Source organism: Oryctolagus cuniculus, chromosome 13 (assembly GCF_964237555.1).
Source record: "Oryctolagus cuniculus chromosome 13, mOryCun1.1, whole genome shotgun sequence".
Lineage (NCBI taxonomy): Eukaryota > Metazoa > Chordata > Mammalia > Lagomorpha > Leporidae > Oryctolagus > Oryctolagus cuniculus.
Window position 1 is genome coordinate 66,808,983 of NC_091444.1, and position 27,833 is coordinate 66,836,815.

The window sequence follows — 27,833 nt, forward strand, 5'->3', positions numbered from 1 at the left end:
TGAAAGAAACAACCAAAATTTATGTGTTAAGTGAATTCTTTACAAAATCAAGTTATACTTTAATGCAATGAAAAATTACCACTACCCTATCCTTTTCACATTATGCCAATTTTCAAATATTCATAACTCGCTGTTGTACTCAAAAAGAAACTGCCAGTAATCAACTAAGGAAAAAAAGTTATACTTACTCTCTTTTCATGCTTTTCATATTCCAAAGTGCTAGATAGCCATCAGAAAAACCTACAGCAAGCTGATTTGTCCTGTTGATGTAACTAAGAGTTGAAATGCTTGTTCCTGATGGGCTTACTAACTGGAAACATAAATGGCGCCCTTCTCTCATCACACTTTCTCTGATGTGTGGTACTTCAGCTGGGATACCTGTTACAACTTCAAGGTCTGAAAACAAAAATTAATAGTAACAACATAAATATGTATTAAAACAAATACGTCATCCATACTCAATCCACAAATGGAATCAACTGTATTGATTAAATAGAAGCAATTTAAAAATTAGTGATAAAGCATGCTGAAGCAGAAAGATACTCTTATCTACTTAATGGGATAATTCTAAAAATGTTTAATTGGATCAACTCGAAAAACTAAGTCCATCTCAAATATTATCTAAATCAGAATCTTTAAGTGGATATACAACTTCGTTACATTTCAGAAATAAAGATGATTATTTAATTCAAGTTTAGAACTACAATCTAACTACTTTCCTTGAAGGAATGGCTGATTCCAAGTCTCAAGTAGGAGATATGTTAAGATGATCCTGGTATAGCTCATACCAGAAATCTAGAAGGGGCCGGTGCTGTGGCGCAGTAGGTTAATCATCCATCTGCGGTGCCAGCATTCCATATGGGCGCCAGTTCAACTTCCAGCTGCTCCTCTTCCAATCCAGCTCTCTACTATGGCCTGGGAAAGCAGCAGAAGATAGCCCAAGAGCCTGGGGCCCTGTACTTGCATAGAAGACCCAGAAGAAGCTCCTGGCCTCGGATTGGCAGAGTTCTAGCAGTTGCAGCCATTTGGGGAGTAAATCAACGGATGGAATACCTTTCTCTCCGTTTCTCCCTCCGACTATAATACTATCTCTCAAATAACTAAAATCTTAAAAACCATGAAAATAAATGAAACACACTAAGTATGTTAAATCTCATGAGATCATATTTTAAAAAATATATATAAACAAAAAGATGGGGGCGAAGTCCTCCCCTTACAAAAGATCTAATTGAACCAGGAAGTATACTCAGTATCAACTTCTGATTCTGAAAATAAGTACTTATAGTAAATATCCTGCCTCTTCTGTACAAACTGTATGTCGAGATAACCAAACAGTTCTATATAATGAGAAAGTGTGTCTTCATGTTGACAGACTGAAAAATAAATCATTTGGAGAGTAGGCTTTTTTTTTTTTTTTTGACAGGCAGAGTTAGACAGTGAGAGTAAGAGTGAGAGGAGTGAGAGAGTGAGAGTGAGAGTGAGAGTGAGAGAGAGAGAGAGAAAGGTCTTCCTTTTCCGTTGGTTCACTCCTCAATGGCTGCTGCGGCTGGCGCGCTGCGGCCAGCGCACTGTGCTGATCTGAAGCCAGGAGCCAGGAGCCTCTCCTGGTCTCCCATGCAGGTGCACGGCCCAAGCACTTGTGCCATCCTCCACCGCCTTCCGGGGCCACAGCAGAGAGCTGGACTGGAAGAGGAGCAACCAGGACAGATTCCGGTGCCCCGACCAGGACTAGAACCCGGGGTTCCGGCACCGCAGGCGGAGGATTAGCCTAATGAGCCATGGCACCGGCCTGAGTAGGCATTTTTAAAAAAATGTCTTTATTTATTGAAAGTCAGAGTTACAGAAAGAGGAAGAGATAGAGAAATAGAGAAAGATCTTTCATCCAATGGTTCACTCACCAGATGGGCACAATGGCTAGGGCTGGGCCAAGCCACAGTCCAGAGCCAGAAGCTCCATCTGGGTCTCTCCCACGAGGATGCAGGGGCCCAAGCACTTGGGTCATCTTCCACTGCTTTTCCCAGGCCATTAGCAGGGAGCTGAATAGGAAATGGAGCATCCAGGACTCGAATCAGTGTCCACATGGGATGCCAACACTGCAGGTGGTGGGTTTATACACTATGCCCTAATGCCAGCCCTGGGTACAGGCATTTGATGTAATGGTTAAGATGCCAGTTGAGGCTGGCGCCGCAGCTCATTAGGCTAATCCTCTGCCTTGCAGCGCCGGCACACCGGGTTCTAGTCCCAGTCGGGGCACCAGATCCTGTCCCGGTTGCCCCTCTTCCAGGCCAGCTCTCTGCTGTGGCCAGGGAGTGCAGTGGAGGATGGCCCAAGTGCTTGGGCCCTGCACCCCATGGGAGACCAGGAGAAGCACCTGGCTCCTGCCATCAGATCAGCGCGGTGCACCGGCCGCAGTGTGCCGGCCGCGGCGGCCATTGGAGGGTGAACCAACGGCAAAGGAAGACCTTTCTCTCTCTCTCTCTCACTGTCCACTCTGCCTGTCAAAAAAAAAAAAAAAAAAAAAAAAAAAGATGCCAGTTGAGGTGCCCATAATTCCAGCTTACCGCTACTGTGGACCTGAGAAACAGCAGGTAATCACTTTGGTTAAATCCCTACCATCCACACAAGAGACTTAGATTGAGTTCCTGGATACCTACTTCAAAATGGCCCGGCCCCAATCTTTGTGCAAATCTGGGGAGTGAGCCAGTAGAGGGAGCTCGCTCTAGTTGTCTCTTACCTCTCAAATTAATTTTTTTTTAAAAAATCATCATTTTGCAGCCCTTAAGGAAAAAATGATTCATACAACTATATCAATAAATGGAACAGTTTCAGCTGACTCTTGAATAATGAGGTTAGGACTGCCTCCCCCTGTGCAGCAATCAAAATCCCAAATATAACTTTTTACTCCCCCAAAACTTAACTATTAATAGCCTGCTTTTGACTGGAAGCTTTGCTGATAACAATACAACCAATTAATATATATTTTACATAGTGTGTGTATTATTTTCTGGGAAGTCCAAGAGATGACTTTTTTAAAAAATTTTGAGGGGGGCCCAGCATTATGGCACAGCAGGTTAAGCCTCTGCCTGAGATGCGGGCATCCCAAATGGGGACTGGTTCAAGACCCAGCTGCTCTACTTCTGATCTGGCTCCCTGCTAATACACCTGGGAAAGCAGTAAAAGTTGGCCCAAATGCTTGGGCTCCTGAACCCATATGGGAGACCTGGAAGCTCTGGGTTCCTGGCTTCAGCCTGGCCCAGACCTGTCCGTTGCAGCCATTTGGGGAATGAATTAGCAGATGGAGATCGATTTCTCTCTATGTAACTCTGCCTTTCAAATACATAAAAAATAAAAATCTGAGGGGCCAGCTCTGTGGTGCCAGCAAGTTAAGACACCACCTGCTTCATGTCAGAGCACCAGTTTGAATCCTGGCTACTCCATTTCCCACCCAGCTCCCTGTTAACGTGCCTTGGAAAGCAGTGGAGAATACCCACATGGAGACCAGGATGGAGTTCTGGGCTCCTGGTTTCACCTGGAGCCATTGGAGCCATCTGTGAAGTAAGTCAGCAGATGGAAGGTCCCTGTCAATCCCCACCACCAATCACCCCACTACTCACTCTAACTGCCTTCAAAAAAAAAAGGAGACAGAGAGAGGCAGAGAGGATCAGCAATGAAGAGGGGACAGAGAGAAGAAACCACACTCTCATCTGCTGGTTCCACTCCCCAAAAGGGATAAAAAGCTGGAAGATGAGAACTCAACCCAGGATGCTAGTGTGGGTAGTAAAGACCCAACCACTTGGGCCATCACCTGCTGCATCCCAGTCTAAGCATTAGCAGAAGCTGGAATTTGGAGTAAATCAACACCTGATCCCAGGTAAGGGATGTAAAGATCTTAATCACTAGGCCAAATGCAGCAGATCAAAAAACTCCTCATTTCTCCCTCTGTCTCTATCAGTCTGCCTTTCAAATAAATTAATCTTGTGTTTAAAAATGAAAACTAAATAAATTTATCTTGGAAAAAAGAAGGTCCTCAAAGGTTCAGGGTCAAATGGTACCTCTCTTAAAATTTACAATAAAACAGGTTCTATAGGGCTTTCAGGTCAGCCCTTCCTTTCTACATAAACCAATCAATAATCTCATTTAAAATGAAGCACCTGAAAAGTGTATTTATGCATATAACCACTTAAAACAGAAAACATATCTGTCTTTACTTTGAATTGCACTAATTCTATTTTTTTTGTTTGTTTGTTTGACAGGCAGAGTTAGACAGTGAGAGAGTGAGAGAGTGAGAGAGTGAGAGAGTGAGAGAGTGAGAAAGAGAGAGGTCTTCCTTTTTCCGTTGGTTCACCTCCCAAGTGGCCGCTATGGCCGGTGCGTTGTGGCCGGCACACTGCGCCGATCCGAAGCCAGGAGCCAGGTGCTTCCTCCTGGTCTCCCATGGGGTGCAGGGCCCAAGGACCTGGGCCATCCTCCACTGCACTCCTGGGCCACAGCAGAGAGCTGGACTGGAAGAGGAGCAACGGGGACAGAATACGGCACCCCGACCAGGACTAGAACCCGGGGTGCTGGTGCCGCAGGCGGAGGATTAGCCTAGTGAGCTGTGGCGCCGGCTGCATTAATTCTGTTTTATGATATTATTTGTAAGAAAACTTTCCATTATGCTAATTCCTATTAAGTTATTTTATTTCTATCCTGTTCTTACCATAGCAACATAAACAGTATGCCAAAAACACTGTATTACATTCTATACAGCTGGGTAAGTTTATACTGATAAGCAATAAAGATTTTAGTCTTTAGACCTCTGACATTATTTAAGAATAGATCTTAAGTATATAATTGTATATAAGTAATCAATATCCTTATTTTGTCAAGACCTATATTACCACAGTGCCTAGGTGAAGACACTAAAACAGACACGTAACAATTTTCTATACAAAAAGTTTTAACTTTTTTTAAAAAAACAATCCATTGCATCAGAACATGCAAGTGCTTTAATTGATTTCAAGTAAGAAATGACAAATTACCTGATGCCTCTATCTCATTCTGACTGCATGACAAATCATCCAAACACAGATCAATAAGAAGGATCTGTCCAACATCAGTTACCACAGCTGCCACACCAAAAAGCCACCGCAGACTTGGGTGTAAATGCTGAGTGCTTGCGCTGGCTCCTCCATGATTGATTATAGGTTCAATAGCTGTTACCTAGAAAGCAGAATATATGATTCACTTTTCATCTCTAAAGTGCAAAAACACTTTAACACTTAACACTTTAACAGCTTAATAAAGAAAATATGGAGTTAAACAGATTTTAAATTATCAAATATAGAATCATAAATTCTAATACTTCGGAATTCACACATAATGAAACTTCAGATATATTGTGAACTATACTATTATTTCAATATATTAAAAATCATGTAGCTGGAATAATAAATGATGTCTACCGAGAGCTCATTATACATCGTTCATGATAATCCTTTGATATTGAATTACATGTAATTATCTGTTAAAAGATGAGATAACCCCAGGCTTAAAAGAGTAAGCAGTTACTCAGGTCATAAAATCACTAAGTGTAAAATTCTAATGTTCTCATTTTAAGGCTTAAACCAGCACTTTAGGATTATATAGCCTCTTCTCCCTTAAAAATGAACACGAAATCATTCCATTAAAAATATACTGTAAAAAAAAAAATACAAATAAAATGTTTAAGTTCTCTTTATGTCTTACCAGACTAAAGAGAACCAGTCTTCTCTATGAAAGTGTTCTAGTCAAGTCTGGCACTGTGGCGTGTTGGGTGAAGCCACCACCGGCAGTGCTGGCATCTCTTACAGGTGCCAGTTCAAGCCCTGGCTGCTCCGCTTCCAATCCAGCTGTCTGCTATGGCCTAGGAAAGCAAATCCTTGGGCTCCTGCACTCGCATGGGAAACCCGGAAGAAGCTCCTGGCTCCTGGCTTCAAACTGGCTCAGCTCCAGCCGCTGCGGCCATTTGCGGAGTGAACCAGCAGATGAAAGACTCTCTCTCTGCCTCTGCCTCTCTGTAACTCTGCCTTTCAAATAAATAAATAAATCTTTAAAAAAAAAAAAGTGTCCTAGGCAACTGGAATTCATACAAAGCTCTGGCAGTACCTAAATCACTGATGTTTAACAAAGATTTGAACTATTTAAAGAAAGGTATTTGTAGCTACCTTATGGAGCTGTATCCCATACCATGAGTCAATTTTTAAAATTTGAGGGGAGAGACAGAGAGAGCGATCTCCCATTCACCACGAACCCAATCCAGGTCTCCTGCATGGGAGCAGACACACAACTACTAAAGCCATCCACATCAACAGGAAGCTGGAGAGAGGCACCTGACTGTGGCACACGGACCTCTTAACCACTAAGCTAAAAGCTCTGCTCAAATACTTTCATCCAGATGATCAGAGTCCTCTCCATGTTACCTTCTGAAAATGTCTTCAATCTCTTCCACCTTCTCCATTTCTACTCTCATTTCTTTGCTTTAGTTCCTCATCATTATTTACTTGAACTATACAGGTCTCTTTGTATCTAATTTTCCTATCACTCTTCCTGACCCAATCCAAGGAGCTTTTTCATATCCAAGAGTTCTCCTTAAAATTTAAAATTACTTCACTCTAGACTTTAGGAGGAAGCACCCAATTATAAGCAAGGCAATTCATAATCTGAATTCTCACCATTTCTGGCGCCTATTTTCTCCTTTCCTTCAACTCTCGCCATTATTACTAAATTAAGTCTAGTTTCCCAAACACTCCATGTTGGTCTCTGCCCAAGATACCCAACCCTTTTGAGAAATTATCCAAGTATTCTTTGTGTCCCCAGTGAGTAAATCTATCAAAGTACTCATTAAAATATTTAAACCATTTTATTTGTTTGCCTTTTCCAATTTAACTTTTTGAAAATATGGACCAAGTTCAATTAATCTATTTATCCCCAGAATCTAGTACACAGCTTTATTTTACAATAAGCACTCAATAAATTGCTAAATTAATTACACCTCTAAATTCTTTTTTCTACTGTAGTCTGTCCATCAGTATGTGGAAGTACATAAAAGAAACTGGGTTGGGCCTGACGTTGCAGTGTGGCGAGTTAAGCTGCTGCCTGCAACACTGGCATCCCATTATGGGTGCTGGTTCTAGTCAGGACTGCTCTACTTCTGATCCAGTTTCCTGCTATTGGCCTGGGAAAGGCAGTGGAGGATGGCCCAAGTGTTTGGGACCCTGCCACCCACATGGAAGACACAGGAGAAGCTCCTGGCTTCAGCATGTTTGCAGCCATCTGGGGAGTGAACCAGCAGATGAAGGCTCTCTTTCTCTCTCTCTGTGTTTACTCTTTCAAACAAATAAATTTAAAAAGAACAACAACAAACTACCAGGTTATAAACTACTGCAGAGCCCCACAATATCTCACTGGGCCTGATTTTCTTCAATTGTAATTTTGTCATTAAATTTCCTTTTAATTTGAAAAATTCTATTCTTCTATGACTATATATATTATATGTATACACCAAGTGACTTTAAAAAGTTCAAGGAAAATATGTATTATGAAAAAACTATACATGCACTTCAGAATTTTTTCCCACCAAAGTAAACTAATACTAAATTGTTATGTCTGAACAGGATCTAACAGCACTAAGGATATCAGTTTGAAGATAGCCCCTTACAGAGTAGCATGAATTCTGATAAAAATGAAGCATTAAGAAACATCAAATTTATGATAAAGCATGGGGGAAGAATGGTGAAATCATTAACAACATACAAAAAAGCACTAGAAAAATGCCCTCTAATAATTGGCAGTTTACAAATGGGTCAATCATTTTAAGAAGTGACAAGAAAATACTGAAGATGAGACCTGGAAGCAACAAACCATCCACAGGAACTTGTAAGGAAAATATTAATCGTGTTCATGCCCTAACTGAAGAGGATCAGCAGCAGAAACAACAGCTAACACCACAGACACTTCAACTGACTCAACTTACACAATTCTAGCTATAAAATTACAGTGCAGCAAACTTTCTGCTCAAGGTAAATTGTAGACAAAAGAAAAGTTTGCAATGGAAATTTTAAACAAGTCGCATCAAGAACCTAAAGCATTTCTTTGAAGAAATTGTAATAAGAGATGAAGCGTGAGTTTACCAGTATGATCCAGAAAACAAAACACAATCCAAGTAATGGTTACCAAGAGGTGGGAGTGATCCAACTAAAGCAAAAGCAGAATGGTCAAGAGCAAAGCTCCTGCCAAAGTTTTTTGGGATGCTCAAGGCATTTTGCTTGTTGGCTTTCTTGAGAGCCAATGAATGTTAACACTTGCTTAGTCTGAAAGTGCTCTGAGAAAGCGGGCCAAAGCTTCAGTAGAAAATCACCAAGGGGCCAGTGCCGTGGCTCACTTGGTTAATCCTCCGCCTGCTATGCCGGGTTCTAGTCCCGGTTGCTCCTCTTCCAGTTCAGCTCTCTGCTGTGGCCTGGGAAGGCAGTGGAGGATGGCCCAGGCCCTTGGGCCCTGCACCCGCAAGGGAGACCAGGAGGAAGCACCTGGCTCCTGGCTTCGGATAGGAGCAGCTCCAGCCATAACGGCCATTTGGGGGGTGAACCAATGGAAGACCTCTCTTCTCCCTCTCTCACTGTCTAACTCTGTCAAATAATTAAAAAAAAAATCACCAAAGGAAAAACACATAAAAACAAAATTTTTTCAAATTAAAAAAAAAAATCACTAGAGAAAAACTTCACCAGAGTCCTTTACATCCACGACAATGCTGCTGCTCATTTCTCTCATCAAGCAAATGGAATTTTCTGAGTTTTGATGGGAAATCATTAGGCACCCACTATACAATCCTGATTTGGCTCCTGCCTTCTTTCTGTTTCAAACTCTTAAAATTTTTTGAAAGGGCATCCGTTTTTTTCTTCAGTTAATAATACTAATAACTCAGGATCCTTAGTTCTTTATTCACTCATTTATTTGACAGATGAAAGCCAGACCAAGAGAGAGCACTCCCATTCTCTAGTTTACTTCATATATATCTGCAAATGGACTGGGAGCTGGGAACTGATTCAGGTTTCCCACAAGGGTGACAGGAAGCCTATTATTTGAGCCATCATGGGCTCATGGGCCTACATTACCAGAAGCTGCAATGAGAACCAGCCATCAAACCAATATACCCTGACATGGGATGTGGGAGTCTTTATTGCTAGGCCCCAGATCAGCCTCCCCTCAGCTCTTTAGGGACAGACTAAATGGCTAGTATCATCACTTATAAAAATTTTTGCTACAAATTTTTCAAGTTCCCTTGTATAATTTGTGTGTATGCTTATCCATGTTTTTTTTTCTTTTTCTTTGACAGGCAGAGTGGACAGTGAGAGAGAGAGAGAGAGAGACAGAAAGGTCTTCCTTTTTGCCGTTGGTTCACCCTCCAATGGCCGCCGTGGGCAGTGCGCTGTGGCCAGCGCACCACGTTGATCTGAAGGCAGGAGCCAGGTGCTTCTCCTGGTCTCCCATGGGGTGCAGGGCCCAAGGACTTGGGCCATCCTCCACTGCACTCCCTGTCCACAGCAGAGAGCTGGCCTGGAAGAGGGGCAACCGGGACAGAATCCGGCACCCCGACCGGGACTAGAACCCGGTGTGCCGGTGCCGCTAGGCGGAGGATTAGCCTAGTGAGCCACAGTGCCGGCCGCTTATGCATGTTTTAATAAAGATTTTATTTATTTCAAAGCCAGAGTTACAGAGACAGAGGGAACAACAGGGAGGAGAGAGAGAAGGAGAGAGAGAGAAATCAATCTTCCATCTACTAGTTCTCTTTCCAAATAGTTTCAATACCCAGGGCTGGGCCAGGACAAAACCAGGAGCCTGGAACTCCATCTGGGTCCCCCACATGGGTAGCAGGGGCCATCTTCCACTGCTTTCCCAAGCATACTAAAAGCGAGCTGGATCAGAAATTGAGCAGAAGGGACTTGTACCAGTGCACATAAGGAATGTCGCTGTTGCAGACAGTGGCTTAACCCAGGGTGCCACATCACTGGCTCCAATGCATGCTTTTTAAAATGATATCATATACAAAGAAGTCTAATCTTCTATGACTTTAAATGTATGTGTATTTATGTGTAAATATATATTTTATTTTCATTATGTATGGAAAAGCAGCAACATACCTGATGAGGGGGTCTGTGGGGAGCAATCCGGACTAGACTAAGTTACTCGAATTAAGACTTATTCTATGCATCTGCTCTCCCACAATATGGCGCTGGGAGAGAAGTAAACAGCTTCCGCACAGCTGCCTCCAGTTCAACTAATAAACTGTAGGACTTGCTCCTGATTGGAGAGCAGCGTACTCGGCGTGTGGGCAGCCGAGTTGGGATTGGCGGGGGAGGACTATAAAGGAGGAGAGAGACGGCATGCACGAGGAACATCTATGGGGAACATCTAGCTGAAGGAACACCCGTGCAGCCCCCGAGAGACCCGGCCGGCGGTGTGCCGCTCCCCTGCGGAAGTGGGGAATGCGGCCAGGGGGAACTGCCCTTCCACGGAGGTGGAAGGGATAGTAGCCAACCCGGGAAGAACCAGCAGCAAACCCGGGGAGGGCCGAGCAGACGAAAGAACAGCGCAGGTTCCTGTGTTGCTCCTCCACGAAGAGGGGGAGCGACATAGTGGTGCCGTGACTCGGATAGGAAACTTAGGACGGATATGAAACTTAGGAGGGAAGAAACGGGAAGAACTGGGAAAATACCGGAGAGAGAGACCAGCAAACAGCCTAGGGAAAAGCCGGACGAAAAGGGTGCCGGAAGAAGCTATTGAAAGCCTAGGCATAGACTCGCATACGGACTACGGGGGGAGGCTGGGAGAAATCTCTAAGGTCGAAAGCGAAAGTGAAAGCTAGAACAAACAGACTCGGACGCGGACTGTGGGGAGAGGCCAGGAGAAATGAGGGAGGAATATCCTTGGAGGAAATCTTAGGGAAACATACCGGGTAGAGAAAAATGTTAGGGAAATTGAAGCCGTGGGGGGCAGGCCAAGGCGGACACGAAAGCCACTTTGGGGTTCTCAAGTTAGCCCGGGAATGGGGGCAAAAAGTTGAAACCAGAAGCTGAAACGTGAGCCAGGTTGGGATCCGTCTGATTAGCCCGGGGAGCAAAGGACGGGAAGCCAAACCGTGGGGCGGAGACGTACGCTGGGTTGAATTCGCCAGGCTAGCCCGGGGAACTTAGATTGAATGCTAATGGCGGACACGTAAGCTACGCTGTGTTACTCGCGGAAGCCGCTGCGTGCAGAGAGAGCACGGGGCGTGAATAGATAGGGAACGGGACTGGCGTAGGCCGTGGTTCAGACGCGAAAGGGTTAAGCGTGGAGACCGCGGAGCGCGCGAAGCCAGAGCCGCGCAAAGCCGGGAAGCTGCGCAGATGAGAGAGGCGCGCGGGCTGAAGCGGCGCAGAGCCGGGAACCCGCCGGCGGGGCGAGGCGCCGGAAAGCCGCAGGGATAAGAGAAACAGAAGTTTAGAAGTAAGATGAGAAAAATAAGAATGCTGGGAGATAGAAGTAAAATGGGAGAAATAGGAATGCCCGGAGATAGAGAAATAGAGAAATAGAAAGGCCTCCCCTCAACATGGCAATTAGAAGGCTTGGATTCGGTCTGCCCGATTAGTGAGGCGATGAGCACCTGGGCGGCTAGCAGCTTATGCGCCGCAGGTCACCGAAGACAGGCACGAATTAACATCAGTAAGGCTTCCCCACAATGTAACAATTAGGAGGCTTGGATTCAGTCTGCCTGATTTAAGGCGGTAAGCGCCAGCAAGCAGCTCGACCAGAGTATGAGCTGCAGGTCACCGAAGATAGGCACGAACCAACACTAATAAGTCTCCCCCACAATAAGGCAATGAGAAGGCTTGGATTCGGTTTGCCTGATAGGTTTTGTAAGCCCCTGCAGGCTCGACCAGAGCATGCGCTGCAGGGCACCGAACACAGGCACGCATCAGCGCCTAAAAACCTCCTCACAACATGGCGAAGAGAGGACCCGGATTCGGTTTGCCTGATGGATAGGACTTGTAAGAGCCTGTGGCAACTCTAGCAAGTAGAGCAGAGTGTGTGCCACGGGACACCGAAGACAGGCGCGTATCAACGCCAAAAAATAAAAAGAAAGGGGGATCTGTGGGGAGCAATCCGGACTAGACTAAGTTACTCGAATTAAGACTTATTCTATGCATCTGCTCTCCCACAATATGGCGCTGGGAGAGAAGTAAACAGCTTCCGCACAGCTGCCTCCAGTTCAACTAATAAACTGTAGGACTTGCTCCTGATTGGAGAGCAGCGTACTCGGCGTGTGGGCAGCCGAGTTGGGATTGGCGGGGGAGGACTATAAAGGAGGAGAGAGACGGCATGCACGAGGAACATCTATGGGGAACATCTAGCTGAAGGAACACCCGTGCAGCCCCCGAGAGACCCGGCCGGCGGTGTGCCGCTCCCCTGCGGAAGTGGGGAATGCGGCCAGGGGGAACTGCCCTTCCACGGAGGTGGAAGGGATAGTAGCCAACCCGGGAAGAACCAGCAGCAAACCCGGGGAGGGCCGAGCAGACGAAAGAACAGCGCAGGTTCCTGTGTTGCTCCTCCACGAAGAGGGGGAGCGACAGGGGTCTAGTATTCAAAGTAATTCTATAATTACTATTGGATAAGGTGTCTGGCATATGAAAACACACACATATATATTTTAAAATTAATAGATGATAAGTCCATAGTAAGGAATACACTTTTATAATCTTGAGTGTTCCCATGGAACACAAATGGAAATAAGAACAAAACTCAGAAGATGCTTTTCACACAGAAGAATATTAGAACATTAGATTTCATTCATAGCTCTCTTTACTTTGGGATGTTCTACTCAAGAATAAAAGTCATATTTTAAATGTTAAGTTCCTAAATACAATCTTTAACCTCTTTTTAAAAACTTTATTGATGAATAACAAATCTACATAAAAATTCACTAGTTATAAATGTACAGTACAATGAATTTTCACAAAGTAAACATATTCCTGTTACCAGTAGGTGTTCAGTTTTGAAAACAGAATGTCCAGATATCTTAAACAGTACCTACCCTTCCAGGAAGAACAACTGCTTTAACTACTCTTGATATACCGAGGTCATAAAGACAGAGGACACTTCCCTCTTCTTCTTCCAAGCCTATTAACAATCCAGTTCTCTTTTGCCAGGTGAATTCTTTCACTGCTAAGACTACAGGAGGATGTTCATTTACTCCACTGAATCTATATGCAGATAAGCGTTCTCCTGTTGAAGAGTTTACTACCTCTAGTTGTGGACCACAAGTCAAGCAAGCAAGTCCATTTTTCACTAGAAGGGAAAAAAAAAAAGCAAAAACACGGCTTATTTTAATATTGCATGTAAACAAAAAATTAAAACAGCAAATAGCTCTTTTTTAAACATATCATTTATACAGTTCATACATAAAATTTCAAGTACTATCCCAAAATTGAAATTTAAGCATTTACCTAAGTGATGTCTTCAAATTAATAATAGAGCAACTACCATTGCAATAATAATCTAGTAAAAGGATCATGCTATGTGCTTAAATACATTATCTCATCCAATCCTTTTTACAACTCAGCACAGAGATAAGACAATTTAGGCTAATAACAGTTTAGCTCACCAAACATCAAACAATTATATAGTAACAGAGACAATGGCTCTGTGTGGGTGCTTCTTGTTGCAATCTCTGTATGTGTGTGCTTTTTCTAATGCTACAGTGAGTTTTGTACAAAAGTCATTTTTATGGGACTAAATACATATTCTTTGAATTAAAAAAAAAAGTACCAGAGACAGTGGCAGATCCCAAAGTCTAACTTCAAAACTCATATTTTTAAACATTATACTTCCAACTTTAAATCAGGGGCTATGGTAGTTATAAAACCTAACAGCTGATTCTATTCTTGAATAGCTCACAACCTGAGAAAACAAAAATGTAAGAACCCCTTCTTGACCTACTAGTCAAATCTGAATTTTATTCTGCACATAATGTAAAGCTGCTGGATGGCTTAAAAGCAGGTCAGTGACAATCTGATTTATGTTTTAAAACGTTACTTCAGCTGCTGACTAAAGAATGGATGGGGGAGGGGGGAATGCACAGACCAGAAGATAAACTTGTTGGTGACTAGATAGAAAAAAGTGGATCGAGCGCAGATTCATCACACAGAACAGAATCTGCTTGCTGATCAATTAGGTATATGGAGGTGGGTAAAACAGAACCATCAAAACAAACTCTTGAGGTCTCACTTGAGCAACTACTAACTTCCACTATCAAATTTGAGATGCCTGTCATGTATACAAATAGGCAGTAGGAAATATTAGTTTACAGTTTAGGGAGGCTATATAATGTAACTCAATAAAGTAGCAAGGTACAGTGGAGACCCAGAATGCCAGCTTCCTGCTATGCCATGTGATACGGATCAAGTTACTATTTTGTTATCAACAACACAGAACAGTGGCTATTTAGAAAAGTTTTATACTTACACTTCAATGAAAAGTAGTTACAGTGCCTGGCATATAGTAAGTACTGTTAGTACTTCTAATATGCAAGAGAATAGACTATTAAATAGCTAAATGACTGCTTTGCTGCTTACCTATTCAAAGGAAAGCTGTGACATTCCTTTTCAGAAGTTTTCTCTAATCTCTTGTTAGAATAAAATCTGTACATAACTGCCATACAGAGAACTTATGGTTCTCTGCTGTATTACAGTTTAAACAATATACTGGTACCAAAACACAGTCAGATACAGATAAAAGTTCTAGTGTTGCACAGCACATTGGGATGACGATAGTTCACAATAATGTATTATATACTGTATAAAGAACTGGAAGCTAGGATCCGGTGGGCTCCAAATAAAGGAAATGGAAATGCTAACTGATGTAAATGGTTTCCCCTGTATGTATGTATACACACACACACACACACACACATATACATATATATATGTACTGAAATACTGCACTGTACCCCACAAAAATGTCCAAGTACTGAATGTTAATAAAAGGTATTTAATTATTTTAAATAATTACATAGTAATATATTAGATTTTTGAAATCAGAAAATACTTAAGTTTTTGTAACTTTTTTTTAGTAATTCCTAAGACCATTTACATCTAACCCAAGCTCATCATCAATAAAACTTACTGATTACAAAGAAAAAACAACTGTATCAAAGAAAAAACAGCTGCATATTACTGTACTTCCCAAATACAGATATGGAATACTAAGATATTTGTAAAAAAAAAAATGTGTATGCAAATACATGGGATTTTTATTAAAGGAAAATCAACTATAACCCTTAAGTGCAGATTTATTGATAAAGTACCTAGAAATGTAGCTGTTACATTGCAGTTGTAGATGTTATGTACTTACATAAGGTCACTCCATTCACATTCTGCTTTTGTTCTTTCATATCAAAGAAACTACAATATATACTGATTATTATTTACCTAACAAGTTAATCAAACTAGTAAACTGTCAGCAACATTATTTTACCTGCAGCAAACTTTCCACGAAGCACAGATTCTAATGTTATTTCGTTTTCTGCAAGAGCTTGAATAGTCACTTCCGGAAACTCCAGGAGACCACTAGTCACCTGAGCCGTTAGGTCTCGCATACTTCCACTGTAAATATTTTTAAAAGATAACATTATGACAAATACATACTATTGTATAGTATAACTGGTTATCTCCAGCCAGAAAAAACAAAGTCACCCAACAAAAGTAAGTAAATTAACACTGAAATCTGGTTATCAACAAATATCTAGTATGTCAGTTTGAGCCAGAGATCTCTCCTAAGAAAATGCATTTTCAATCTAAGAAAATATTTCTCAAATAGTTTAGGAAAGTAAAAGTTCATTAAGCCAGATCTCCTTAGGATATACATTATTCCCTAGATCTTTGACAATTGGTTCAATTCAATTCACCTTTATGCCTAACCTACTTTCAAAGAACATCAAAAACAAGGGAAAAATTGACCTGCTTTATAAAAATTGCCTTCTCAGTAAAAAAAAAAAAAAAAAAAAAAAAAAGACACTCCGTGAAAAATATCCATTAGCACAGACACCTCAGAAACTGAGTTTAGTATATGCCCTTTCCTGGGTACAGAAAATATACAAATTTCTCTTTCATCTCCAATATATGGGAAAACTTAGATTCCCTGAATGATTCCTTCCACTATAAACAACCAAAAGTGCTGGTGTGTATATATACATACACACATACATATTAAGCATCTTTTTGAATGATTCAGATGACAAATCCAAAAGTGAAGGTAAGTTGGGAATTCCAGGAGACAGGTAAATTGACTTTGGCCTTAAAAGTTAGCCATCAAATTTAATCCTAGTGACCCTCATGGTGTTCTGGGGTACTCTGAGGTATAAAGAGGCAGAAGATAAAGCTCAGGGTTAAAACGTAGCTAATGGGAGCTAAGAAGAGCCTTCCTTCACTCCCACTGAATATCATAGGACTACGGATCACACCAGTCTAAAGGTGAATCAGAGAAACATTCATTGTGTAGGAAAGGGGAGTAATAAAGCGGTCTACCTTGACCATAGCTCTAGATTTCTACTCAGAAAAATACCTTTCACATAAATTAGTGGCCAGAACTCAAACTATGTCATCTGAAAATCTTCAAGGGAAACAGTATTTTCTGAGGCTATTACTGCTCTAAGCAATTCACAGAGACAACCAAATATCCTCTAGAATCTGAAAGAATTCTCAGATGAAATTCCAAAAAACATGAGCTCATAGTCAAAATAACAAAGCATACAAGGATATCAGAACAACAGCCAGCAGAATCAGACTACTGAGACTTCAGCATTGAAATTATCAAAGAGAAAAGAAAATTTAATATATTTACAGAGTACAAAGATTCAGCTTAACAAAGAGAAGCCAAGTTACAAAGAAAAATGGTCACATAAATTTAAAAAATAATGGAACTTCTAAAGTTAAAATATAATAAATAAAATATGAAACTCAATGAAGCAATGAATCAATTATGCTTCAGGCAACAATATGAATTAATAACTACAAATTTATATGGTGCAAAACTAAATAAAATGTTGCCTAGAGATGCTACTGTGGCAAAATGAAAAACAAAGCACAAAATCTATAATAGTAATGTGATTACCTTTGAGAGGAAGGTATGGGGAGCAATACACAAGACCCCAGGGTAATGGTAATGTTCTTTCTTTAAAATTCTGAAGTATAGGTTGAGCATCTCTAATCCAAAAATCCAAAATGCTCCCAAAATATAACTTTTTGAGCACTGACATGTGCCATGAGTGGAACAATCCACACCTGACTTCACATGCCCAGCGGCAATCAAAAGCCAGACACACTACAAATACCTTTAGGCTATGAATACAAGATTTGTAAGAAACATAAGTGAATTTCATACTTGAGACTTGGGCCCATGGCCAAGATATCTCATCATATATATACAAATATTCCAATACCTGAACAAAATGTAAAATCTGCAATTCTGGTTCCAAGCTTTGCAAGTAAGGGATACTTAAGTACAAAGGTGTTCATCATATCATGATTCTTTAAACCTTACAAAGATTCTTCTGCACCCACTCAGTCCCCAAATAAATATTTGGTATATATTCAGCACTTAACCAAAATAAATTCAAAGGATGAATAAAACAGTACATCTGAAAAAGACAGCCTTTTAAAAAACTTTATTCAGAACGCAGCAGAGACAGAGTAGTTTAAAGCCATATTCAATAGAGGAAGAGCTAACTATGCTTAATCAGAATTATCCCCAAATATATTATTAGGAAAGAGGCTACACTCAGAAATTTCCTAGATTTGCAGACACACACCAACTCCTTGAAATCAGGAAGTCCAGTGAGTCCTACCCAAAAACAAAAAGAAATGACTTTCAACAGTAAGAAGCTAGATTTCTGGAATACCTTCAAAATTCTAGGCAAAAATAACATACATCACTGAAATTATTCTAAAGAATAAATATGGGGGCTGGCACTGTGGCCTGGCGGGTAAAGCTGCTGCCTATAGTACCGGCATCCCACATGGGCGCCGGTTCGAGTCCTGGCTGCTTCACTTCTGATCCAGCTCTCTGCTACGGCCTGGGAAAGCAGCAGAAGATGGCCCAAGTCCTTGGGCCTCTGCACCCACATGAGAGACTTGGATGAAGCTCCTGGCTCTTGGCTTTAGCCTGGCCCAGTGCTGGTTGTGGTGGCTATCTGGGGAGAGAACCAACAGATGAAAGCTCTCTCTCTAAAGTAAATAAATAAATCTTAAAAAAAAACAAAAAACCAAAGATACACTGGTAGATTTTAACCTTTGCTACCTATCCATATTGTAAATATATACAGGAAAAGATATACACAAGAATGTTCTTATCAAAAGTATTCTTAAGAACAAATACTAAAAACAACAAAAATGAGAATTTTGCTTTGTCAGTGAGTAAACTCAATTATAATTGTTATACTAAGGATACAGACTAGTAATGGACAATTAGATCAATAAAATAGATAAAATAATCTACAGTCACAAAAATTCATTAAGATCACGTTTGGATACCGCAAATCCAAGGATGTGTGTAGACTGCTCAATAAGCCATTTGGGGAATGAACCAACGGAAGAATGGTTCTCTGTCTCTCCCTCTCACTGTCTGCAACTCTACCTTTCAAATAAAGAAAAAAATCTTAAAAAAAAAAAAAAATGTCCTGAAACAATTTAGCTAACCTTTCTGGAGAAAAAAAAAATCTCTTCCCCAATATCATACAGATATATGTAATTACAGATGCTCAAACAGCACCCCCCCCCCAAGGGTGATGCGGAAGGAAACTATCAGCGGTAAAGCAACTTCTTATGTATTAGGCATTAATCACACTTCAAAACTGACTCTCTACCTGTCTTGTGGTTTCCAGTACCTGACCTCATTTTTCTAACATTAGTACCATCATTCTGAGTATTGCATATCATTACTTTTTGTGGAGAAAACTGTTCCAATACAATACCCCTTCCCCCAAAATACTGATATTAGAGGTGAAAACTGACATACGGACAAAAAAATTTTCAGGGGAGTCGGGAAAGGAGAGAATCCTCAAAGGAGAACAATAATCTTAGAAATGACAATTTGACTTATTTGCCAAATCCCAAGATATGAGAACTTTTAAGTCACAAAAAAGAAAACTTACAAAGTAGGGAGGAAAAATTAAAAAACAGCTTATATAAACCCACAGTTAATCTAAAATTAAAAGAATTAGAGTAATTTTTGAAACATTAGAATTAACCTGTGGGAGGGTTTATCATCATGTTCTTTTGGTACCATGCATTAACATAAAATAATTTATTGCATTAAGGCATCATAAATGGGACCCAGATCTGTATGGACCATTAGCTAAAACAATCTTTATGGTTTCAAAGATTAAAAGGTTCAAAGCCTCCCTATATACCTGGACTACAGCCCAGATATATCCCCCAAATATAACACTGTAGCAATGTTCAGTCAGTGTTATCCTCAGAACCTTAGAAATAAAGACTACAGAACTTTGAATTCTTAACGTTGCTTCACTTTCTTGGTGATCCCTTTCTTTTAACCAACCACACTCAATGGATAATGTCTGTCATTCTGTTTCTAAACTCATTCAACAAATACAAAATGCTTACTACATCTTAACAAGCCAGCTGCACAAAAGACTGAACCACTACCCTTGGTGCATTAGTCCCCTCAAAAGTGTTCCCTATCTTCCTCTCCTGTTTTTATTAACTTATTTCTTAGGATTAGCAAGACAATTTTAATTCATTTATGGGTCCTGTAACTTAATAACACTTGGCTTCTGTTTAGCCAAAGGAATCTGCTCTTGTAGCTCCACTGGAATTCAAAAAGTATCCTCAAACTTCCATAATCCAAGCATACAGCCTGTTAGTGTCTGAGAAATACCAAACTGCACAATAATCACAGGTTGTATCCAGCGTAGTGGGAATTTTTTTTTTTTTTTTTTTTTTTTTTTTTTTTTTTTTTTTAAGATTTGTTTATTTGAAAGTCAGAGTTAGAAAGAGAAATTTCTATCCGCTGGTTCACCAGGGCTGGGCCAGGTGGGGGCCAGGAGCCAAGAGCTTCTTCCATGTCTCCCCCATGGGTGCAGAGGCCCAAGCACTTGGGTCATCTTCCACTGCTTTCCCAAGCCAATAGCAAGGAGGGGGATCAGAAGAGCAGCTGGAACACTAACCAACATCTATATGAGATGCTAGTGTGGCAGGCTGTAGCTTTACCTGCTACCCCACAATGCTGGCCCCAGATACAAACTTTTAAATTACATGAAAATGGTTCTGAATCCAGGTTCTACCACTTACTAGTACATGTCATCTTGTATCTCCATATTCTGTCTCCCTTTTTGCATCTAAGCTTCTAGAAAAGGGGAGTACTTATCTCTGAATCGACTTACAGTCACAAAGAGTTTTAAACAAGTACAGTGAATGAAAAGAAAAAGCTTTACAAATGTGGAAGTTAACCTTTGAAATCCATAGGGGAAAATTGGGCTTTTTTTTTTCAAGTGTTTTTTCAAATGTAAAGGCAGAGAGCATAGGAGATAAAGCCATTGCCTGCAGTGCCGACATACCATATGGATATCGGAGTCCAGGCTGCTCCACTTCCAATCCAGCTCCTTGCTAATGTGCCTGGGAAAGCAGCAGAGGATGGCCCCACGCCCTAGGGCCCCTGCACCCATGTGGGAGAGCTGGAGGAAGCTCCTGGCTCCTGACTTCGGACCAGCCCAGCTCTTGCTGTTGCAGACATTTGGGAAGTGAGCCAGTGCATAGATCTCTCTTTCTTTCTCTCTCTCTCTCTCTCTCTCTCTCTCTCCCTCTGTCTTTCAAATAAAAAAAAAATCTTAAATGCAAAGGCAAAGTGAGAGAGGGGAGTAGTGAGAAAGATATAATAGAGATGGAGCAAGACCTTTCATCTACTGATTCATTCCCTAAATGCCTGCAGTAGCAGGGCTGGGCCAGCCCAAAATCAGGAGCACAGAACTGAATTTGGGTTCCCCAAGTAAGCAGAAAGGACCCAAGTACCTGAGCCATTATTTGCTGTCTCCTGGAGTGTGCATTAGCAGGAAGCTAAATCAGAAGTAGAGTAGCCAGGACTCAAACCAGGCACTCCAATATGAGATGCCTATGTCCCAAGACATGATTGAACTGCTGCAACAAATGCTCATCCCATAAATTGGTTTTAAGACTTTCCAAATGTAAGCACACAGAAGAGAATTTCTAAAAACTGTATTATTAGAAAGAATATCTCATACAAAGACATATCAAAACACAATCACACATAAAGCATCTGCATTCAGTATTGTGCAAAACTGTAGGATTGATATGCCAGCACCAGTAACCTCCAAAACTAATTGATAAGGTTTCAACTCCTTCCAAGGCAAAGCAGCAACTTTCTGCTGACTGTGAATGAAAATACTGTTAGTCTTGACAAAGCATAGATTGAGCATGTCACTCTCCTAAAAAAAACCTTCAATAACTCCATGTTACATATAAAAAATATCTCACACAAAGGTCATCAAGGCCCTCTGCAATCTGACAGACCTGTCAGTCTTGTCACCCCAAATCCCCTCCTCTAGCTGCCTGCCATGGCATAGCGCGTCCAGTTTTTTTATTCATGCAGTTCATCCTCCACCTCCATCTGCCAAATTATCAGTCATCATTCAAGGAGTAACTTCTGTGAGTGTGATCTTATCTCTGTGCTCACTCCTTTTCATTTATTTATTTATTTTTTTCTTTTGACAGGCAGAGTGGACAGTGAGAGAGAGACAGAGAGATAGGTCTTCCTTTTTGCCATTGGTTCACCCTCCAATGGCCACCGCGGCCGGCACGCTACGGCCGGCGTATCCCACTGATCCAAAGGCAGGAGCCAGGTGCTTATCCTGGTCTCCCATGGGGTGCAGGGCCCAAGGACTTGGGCCATCCTCCACTGCACTCCCTGACCACGGCAGAGAGCTGGCCTGGAAGAGGGGCAACCGGGACAGAATCCGGCGCCCCGACCGGGACTAGAAGCCGGTGTGTCGGCACCGCAAGGCGGAGGATTAGCCTACTGAGCCGCGGCGCCGGCCCTACTCCTTTTCACTTTTAAGTTATCCATACTAAACGAATTTTAAAAGCTCATTACTGTTTCCCTGTCTTCTCCATTATATCGAAAATTTCTAAAAGGCAAAAATCTCATATCATATTCCTGGACATTCTACAAGGTCACAAGTGCAACTAATAGGTCCTAAACATGGTAAATTAGGATAGCAGGACATTACTGGAGAAGGCATCTTGTACAATATAGTAAAGATGTGACTTAGGACTCCACATCCTACATGGAAGTGCCTGGTTCAACTTCCACCTTAGATTCCTAACCAGCTCCTGCTGATGCACCTCCTGGGAGGAAGCAGATAATGGCTCAAAGTACCTGGGTTCCTGCCAACCATGTGAGGGACCTGGAGGGAGTCCCTAGCTCCTGGCTTTTGCCTGGCCCAGCTCTAGCTGTTGGTGGGGGTATTTAAGGAGTAAACTAGTAGATGGAAGATCTGTCCATCTCTCTGCTTTTGGAATTAAAAAAAGGAACAATAATTTATTTTTAAAAACTAAATACTGGCCCTTATTTAAGTATATATTGTTTGATACTAAGAAGCAAAATAAAATTCATAAAATTACCAGGATATTTAAAAAGAATACCATAAATCAATTTTATTTGTTCAATGCAATTTTTTTCTTTTCTTTTTTTAAATCTATTTGAGAGGCAGAGAGATGAGAAGGGAGAAGATTCCCCCATCAACTGAATGATTTCACTCACTAAATGCCCCTAACTGCTGCTCGGTGAAGGAGTGGGGATGAAAGGGTTGCAACGCCCACAAGAGACAAGGCAGAATGCGGGAGGACTCAACCCAAGCCTCCCACATAACTGGCAAAAACCCAACTAGCTGAGCCACTGCCACTGCCTCCCAGGGGAGGCGGGAGGCGGCTATGGAACCAGGAACTTCCATAGGGGATGAAGATGCATCATAGTTTACTGCTCTTAACAGGCATCCTAATCAGCATCTTAACAGCTACCCAAAACTCTGCCCCCAGAAATCTCCCAAAGTCCCCGATTTTCACCACAGAAAACAAACTCTAGATGTTCAATACTCATATCGCAACATACTGAACAAACATTTCTCCAAAACATTCTATATGCAATCTTACATTTTATGACTAATGAAAGCATGAACTGCTATTTAAATGTAAACTACCAGAGGAAATTTCTAGCAAAGCAGCAGTTTGTTTTCAAATTTAATTCAAACATGTATTAATCAACCACTCTTAAAACATTGTATTGGAAAGGGAATACAAGGGCAAAAAGATGACCTACTTCCTGACCCCAAGGAGTTTATTCTAGACGAGATACATAATCAACCATCGGAATATCAGGCACAATAAATAAACGCTACAACATTCTGTGGAGAGCTTAGGAAAGATGTGGGATGAAAGAAATCAAAGGGTGTAGAGAAAAGACAGCTCCGGGCTGCAGCAGCCAAGAAACATCAAAGTGCCAACGTCTTTTCCAGAGCAAGGGCCCAGAATCGGTGACGATTCTGCAAGTTGAAGCACAAAATCGTGAACACATGAGGCTGGCTAACACTGTGCAGACGCTCTGAGCTCCCCTTTGGGGAGGAGAGGGGGGGAGGACAGGGATGAGGAATCCTTGAAATTATTCACAGGATCAAAAGTTTTATTTCTTGCTTCATCTTTTTTGTGTCCCAAACTGCCATCTAACAACCTTAAAATTTTTTCTTTTCAACGACACTAGTTTGCAAAACAACCTAACTCTTTGTAACACTTCGCACAGAGAATCTCCCAAGCATTAACTTGAGCTGGGCTTCTCATTCCCGGTTACACCCTCGGAAATCAGTAAACCTAACTTCTCTCCTCCCATGCCCTATCCATCAGTGATAAAAAGGCTCTGCAGGATATTCTGGGAATAGACTAAAATCCAGTCTCAAAAAAACTAAACAAAGAAAAACCCATGTTTTGTTTTAAATAACCCAGGTTATTTCAAGATTTCTTATTTTTAAAAAAATAGTAAAAAAAAAAAAAACAAACACCCACAACTCATTGAACCAAACACCTGGAATATGAACGACATCCACCTATCCCTCAAACACAGCCCACCTCCGGCAACTGCCCATCTGGGAAGACGTGTGCTATCTCAAACCTCCGGGAGGACAGCCAGCCCGCCAGCCCCGAGAACCCCGAGTCAAACCCCGCGGCCGCAGACTCACCCGGGCCAGGCCCAGGCGCATGCGGAGCACACTTCCACCAGAGGCCGACCGAGCGCGTCGGCAACACTCGCCCGGGCAGCGTCTGCCCGGCTTCCAGCCGCACCGGAGAACACCACCAGCGAGGAGCCGCGGTCCACGCCGGCCCGAGGCGGGCCCGGGCCCGGGCGCGGGAGGAGAACGCCGCAGCGCCCCTCCGCCGCCATGTGTAGCCGCCGTTCTGCCGTTGCGCCGCTCCGTCACGGAGGAGGTTATATAACTCCCTCGCGGAGCCTGGAGCGTGCTCCAACGGCCGCCGCTCGCGTCCGCCCCCTCGGGCCCGATCCGCGAGCCGGGCCGCCGCCCCCGAGGCCCGGGCGGCCACCCGTCCGGCCTAGGCCCCGCGCGCGCCCGCGCGCCGCGGCGGGAGGAGCCGGGCTGCGGCTCCGGGCTCGGGCCGCGCCGAGCCGCCCTCCGCCCTGCCCCCTACCTGAGACGGGCGGGTGACGAGCCGCCGCGGCCGCGGAGTCCAGTGGGGCGCAAGGCGCGGCGCGAGCTCCCCCCGCGCGGTCCGTCACAGCATCTCCCGGGAGACACGGCCGCCACGGGCTGAGCGCACACCTCCGCCCCGCGGAAGCTGACGCTCGCGAGCCTCCGCCTGCGATCTCCCCGGCCTCGTCGGACCCACGCGCCCGAGATGCGCCTTCGCCGGCTGCAAGCCTGCAGACCGCCCCCGCGGTTACAACGCGGGCGCTGCTCTCGCCGCGGTGCTGGGTCCTGCCCTCCGCGACTCTGCCTGCTCCGCTCGGACAGCGCCGGCACGGCTCTGAGCGTTACCCTGGGCAGACAGACCGAGTCCCGCACGCCCGGAAAAGGAGGGGCGGGGGAGGAGGGAGGAGGAGGGAGGAGGCCGGGAGCTCGCGGCGGCGGAGTCCTGAGTTCTCGCGAGGGTTCCGGCCCTGGGCGGCGACTCCGCGGGAATTTTCAAAACTCTGGAAGCTGGGAGGCGGGGGAGAGAAGAGGGAGAGGGAGAAGCCGGATGGGGAAGGGCGGATCTTTTACGTATGATAGGTTCTTTCTGCCCGGGGGCCCTGAGGGAGAGAAAGACTACGAGCCCCAGAGCGCCCTGCGCCGCAAGTGGCTCGGGGCGCCGGTCGCGCGCCAGCTGTGGCGTCCGGAGTGGCGGCTTCGCCGGGGACCCTGCGGCCCCGCTGCCGTCCCGTGCTGGCAGCTGCGGGCCCCGCTGCGTCTTTTTTTGCCCAACATGGGGTCCGTGTACAACTTGGGGAAGCGCTTTTTCACCTTTTGTTTTTTTTCCCTGAGGTTCTAGCGTGTTTTCCTGCCCAAAGGTTGCTCACGTGGCTTAGCTTCATCTTTTTCGTTAACATTTTATCTGTGTGTGCGTGTGTGTGTGTGTGTGTCACTTTCTCGGTTTATCGTTACTACCTTAGAAGTTTGTCCCAGCACCAGACAGGTTTCTAGGCAAATAGCCGGGACTGTGTCTGCAGTACTGAGCAGGAAAGAGAAGCTTTATAAGGTGAGGATTCTTGCAGGCTGCACTAAAGCAGGAAAGTTTCTCCATTTCTGTCACTGTTATCCCACCTGCTTTTTCGGATACTGCCTTTTAAAAAGTTGTTCTATAATTTGTGTTTATTATAACTTCTATGATTTGTGTTATAACTTCAGAGCTTTATAAGGTATTGTGCTAAGTTGTGGCAGGGAAGGAGTTAAGAGTACTGGTTTGGGTTGATCCTCATAATTATTTTAAATACTCCTTCAAACAGAAGCCATCTGTCTGTCCCAGGTGCTGATGTGGGTGGCTGCCTTGCTCCACGTGCTACACTTCCATGTTTTGACGTTATTTTGTGCTCAGTTCATGAGTACTGTACTTCTGGGTAGTCAGAGCCAGGAGTTAACAACCCGGGCGTGCTGCTGGTGAGCTATGCGACATGAAAATCAAGCGAAATCTCTGGCCCTGGTTATCAGATTTGTAGAGCAAGAGAGACTGGATTACAGGGTTGACTGACTGACATTAACTTTGCCCTAAGAACCGAATCAGTTGTCAAATTCGGAAATCTGTCTCATGATACTTATTATCCCTATGAACTGGCCTTGGGATTAAACTTCCAGTTTCAATCTTTGCTTCCATCCTCACCAACAGAGTGATCTCTGGATGACTGTCTATCATCTGGATCAACTGTATCTGACCTAGACTATTTCCCCACATAGTTTCTGAGAGTCCACTTCAATCAATAAAAACCTGCGATGAAAATATGCTGCCTGTGTTAGTGCATGTGTTTCCTTTTCTGCCTCTGCCCCTGCCTCCCTGCCCCCACCACCCCTGTCAGCCAGCCACACTGGAGAGGTATACTGTATCTCTTTAAACCGTTGCCCTCTGACTTGCTAGTCTTTCAATTGCATTGTAAACTGAATTCCCAATGCAAAGCTCTAATTCAACTCTTTTTCCTCTTTCAACCGTTTAACTATGTATATGCCAGTTTATTTTAATGAGCTTAAAGAAAATTTTAAAAATCCAGGTTTGGCAATCAAGTGAGTTTGAGGGAAAGCTGATTAAATAATCAAGTCTCTTTTATGTAACACTTCACTGCCTTGAATGTGCTTGGCTTGTCCCAAAGTGTTTTTACCATGGCACCCATTTATGCTGTGGGACATTTTGCTCCCATTAGTGTTCCACAGAATAGTAAACACAGCTGCACGAAAATGAATCTTGATGTGAATGGAAGGGGAGAGGGAGTGGGAAAGGGGAGGGTTGTTGGTGGGAGGGACGGTATGGGGGGGGAAGCCATTGTAACCCATGAGTCGTACTTTGGAAATTTATATTCATTAAATAAAAGATAAAAAAAAAAAAAAAAAACACAGCTGCAAAGCTGTCTCTTCCTGGGGAGAGCATATGTGGTGAAAAGAACATGACCATTCCAAGCCAGACAACCTTGGGTTTTAATGTTTTTCACTATTTTCTAGCAACTTGACTTTAACAAGATTACTTTTCTCCCTGAGCCTCTTTTCTCCACTAAGAAGAAAAGATGATACTTTCTTTGCAGAGTTATTGCAGATGTTAAAAGAAAGTATGGGGGCCGCGCTGTGGCATAGCAGGTAAGGCTGCCACCTGCAGTGCCGGTGTCCCATAGGGGTGCTGCGTTAAGTCCCGGCTGCTCCACTTCTGATATAGCTCTCTGCTATGGTCTGGAAAAGCAGCAGGAGATTGCTCAAGTCCTTGGGCTCCTGCACTTGTGTGGGAGACCCAGAGGAAGCTCCTGGCTCCTGGCTTGGGATGGGCACAGCTCTGACCATGATGGCCAACTGGGGAGTAAACCAGCAGATGGAAGGCCTCTCTCTCTCCCTGTCTCTCCTTCTCTTTCTGTGTAACTCTAACTTTCAAATAAATTACTAAATCTCTAATAATAAAAAGTATGTACCTAAATCAGAACCTCATTCTCTTATCACTTATATAGCCATTACATTACTATATATTGATGAAAGGCATAGAAAATGATAACTAGTACAGATCTTCATATTTCAGGGCCAG

The 27,833-nt window shown here is 43.2% G+C and overlaps 1 protein-coding gene across 3 annotated transcripts in view; it reads right to left on the bottom strand.

The window, feature by feature from the left end:
• The window catches only part of AHCTF1 (AT-hook containing transcription factor 1), a 78,066-nt gene extending 52,906 nt beyond the window's left edge, over window positions 1-25,160 (bottom strand). The window contains exons 1-5 of one of the 3 annotated variants that reach the window (XM_008268157.4): window positions 24,777-25,160; window positions 15,529-15,656; window positions 13,088-13,341; window positions 5,022-5,202; window positions 189-396 (exon numbers count right to left, since the gene is read on the bottom strand). In XM_008268157.4, coding sequence (XP_008266379.3) covers window positions 189-396; window positions 5,022-5,202; window positions 13,088-13,341; window positions 15,529-15,649 — 764 coding nt within the window. In that variant the 5' untranslated portion in view covers window positions 15,650-15,656; window positions 24,777-25,160. Of the gene's footprint in view, window positions 1-188; window positions 397-5,021; window positions 5,203-13,087; window positions 13,342-15,528; window positions 15,657-16,614; window positions 16,634-24,310; window positions 24,587-24,776 lie in introns of those variants that run through there. The other 2 variants (XM_017347697.3, XM_070055630.1) reach the window with 2 other exon arrangements.
• Between the last annotated feature and the right edge of the window lie 2,673 nt (window positions 25,161-27,833).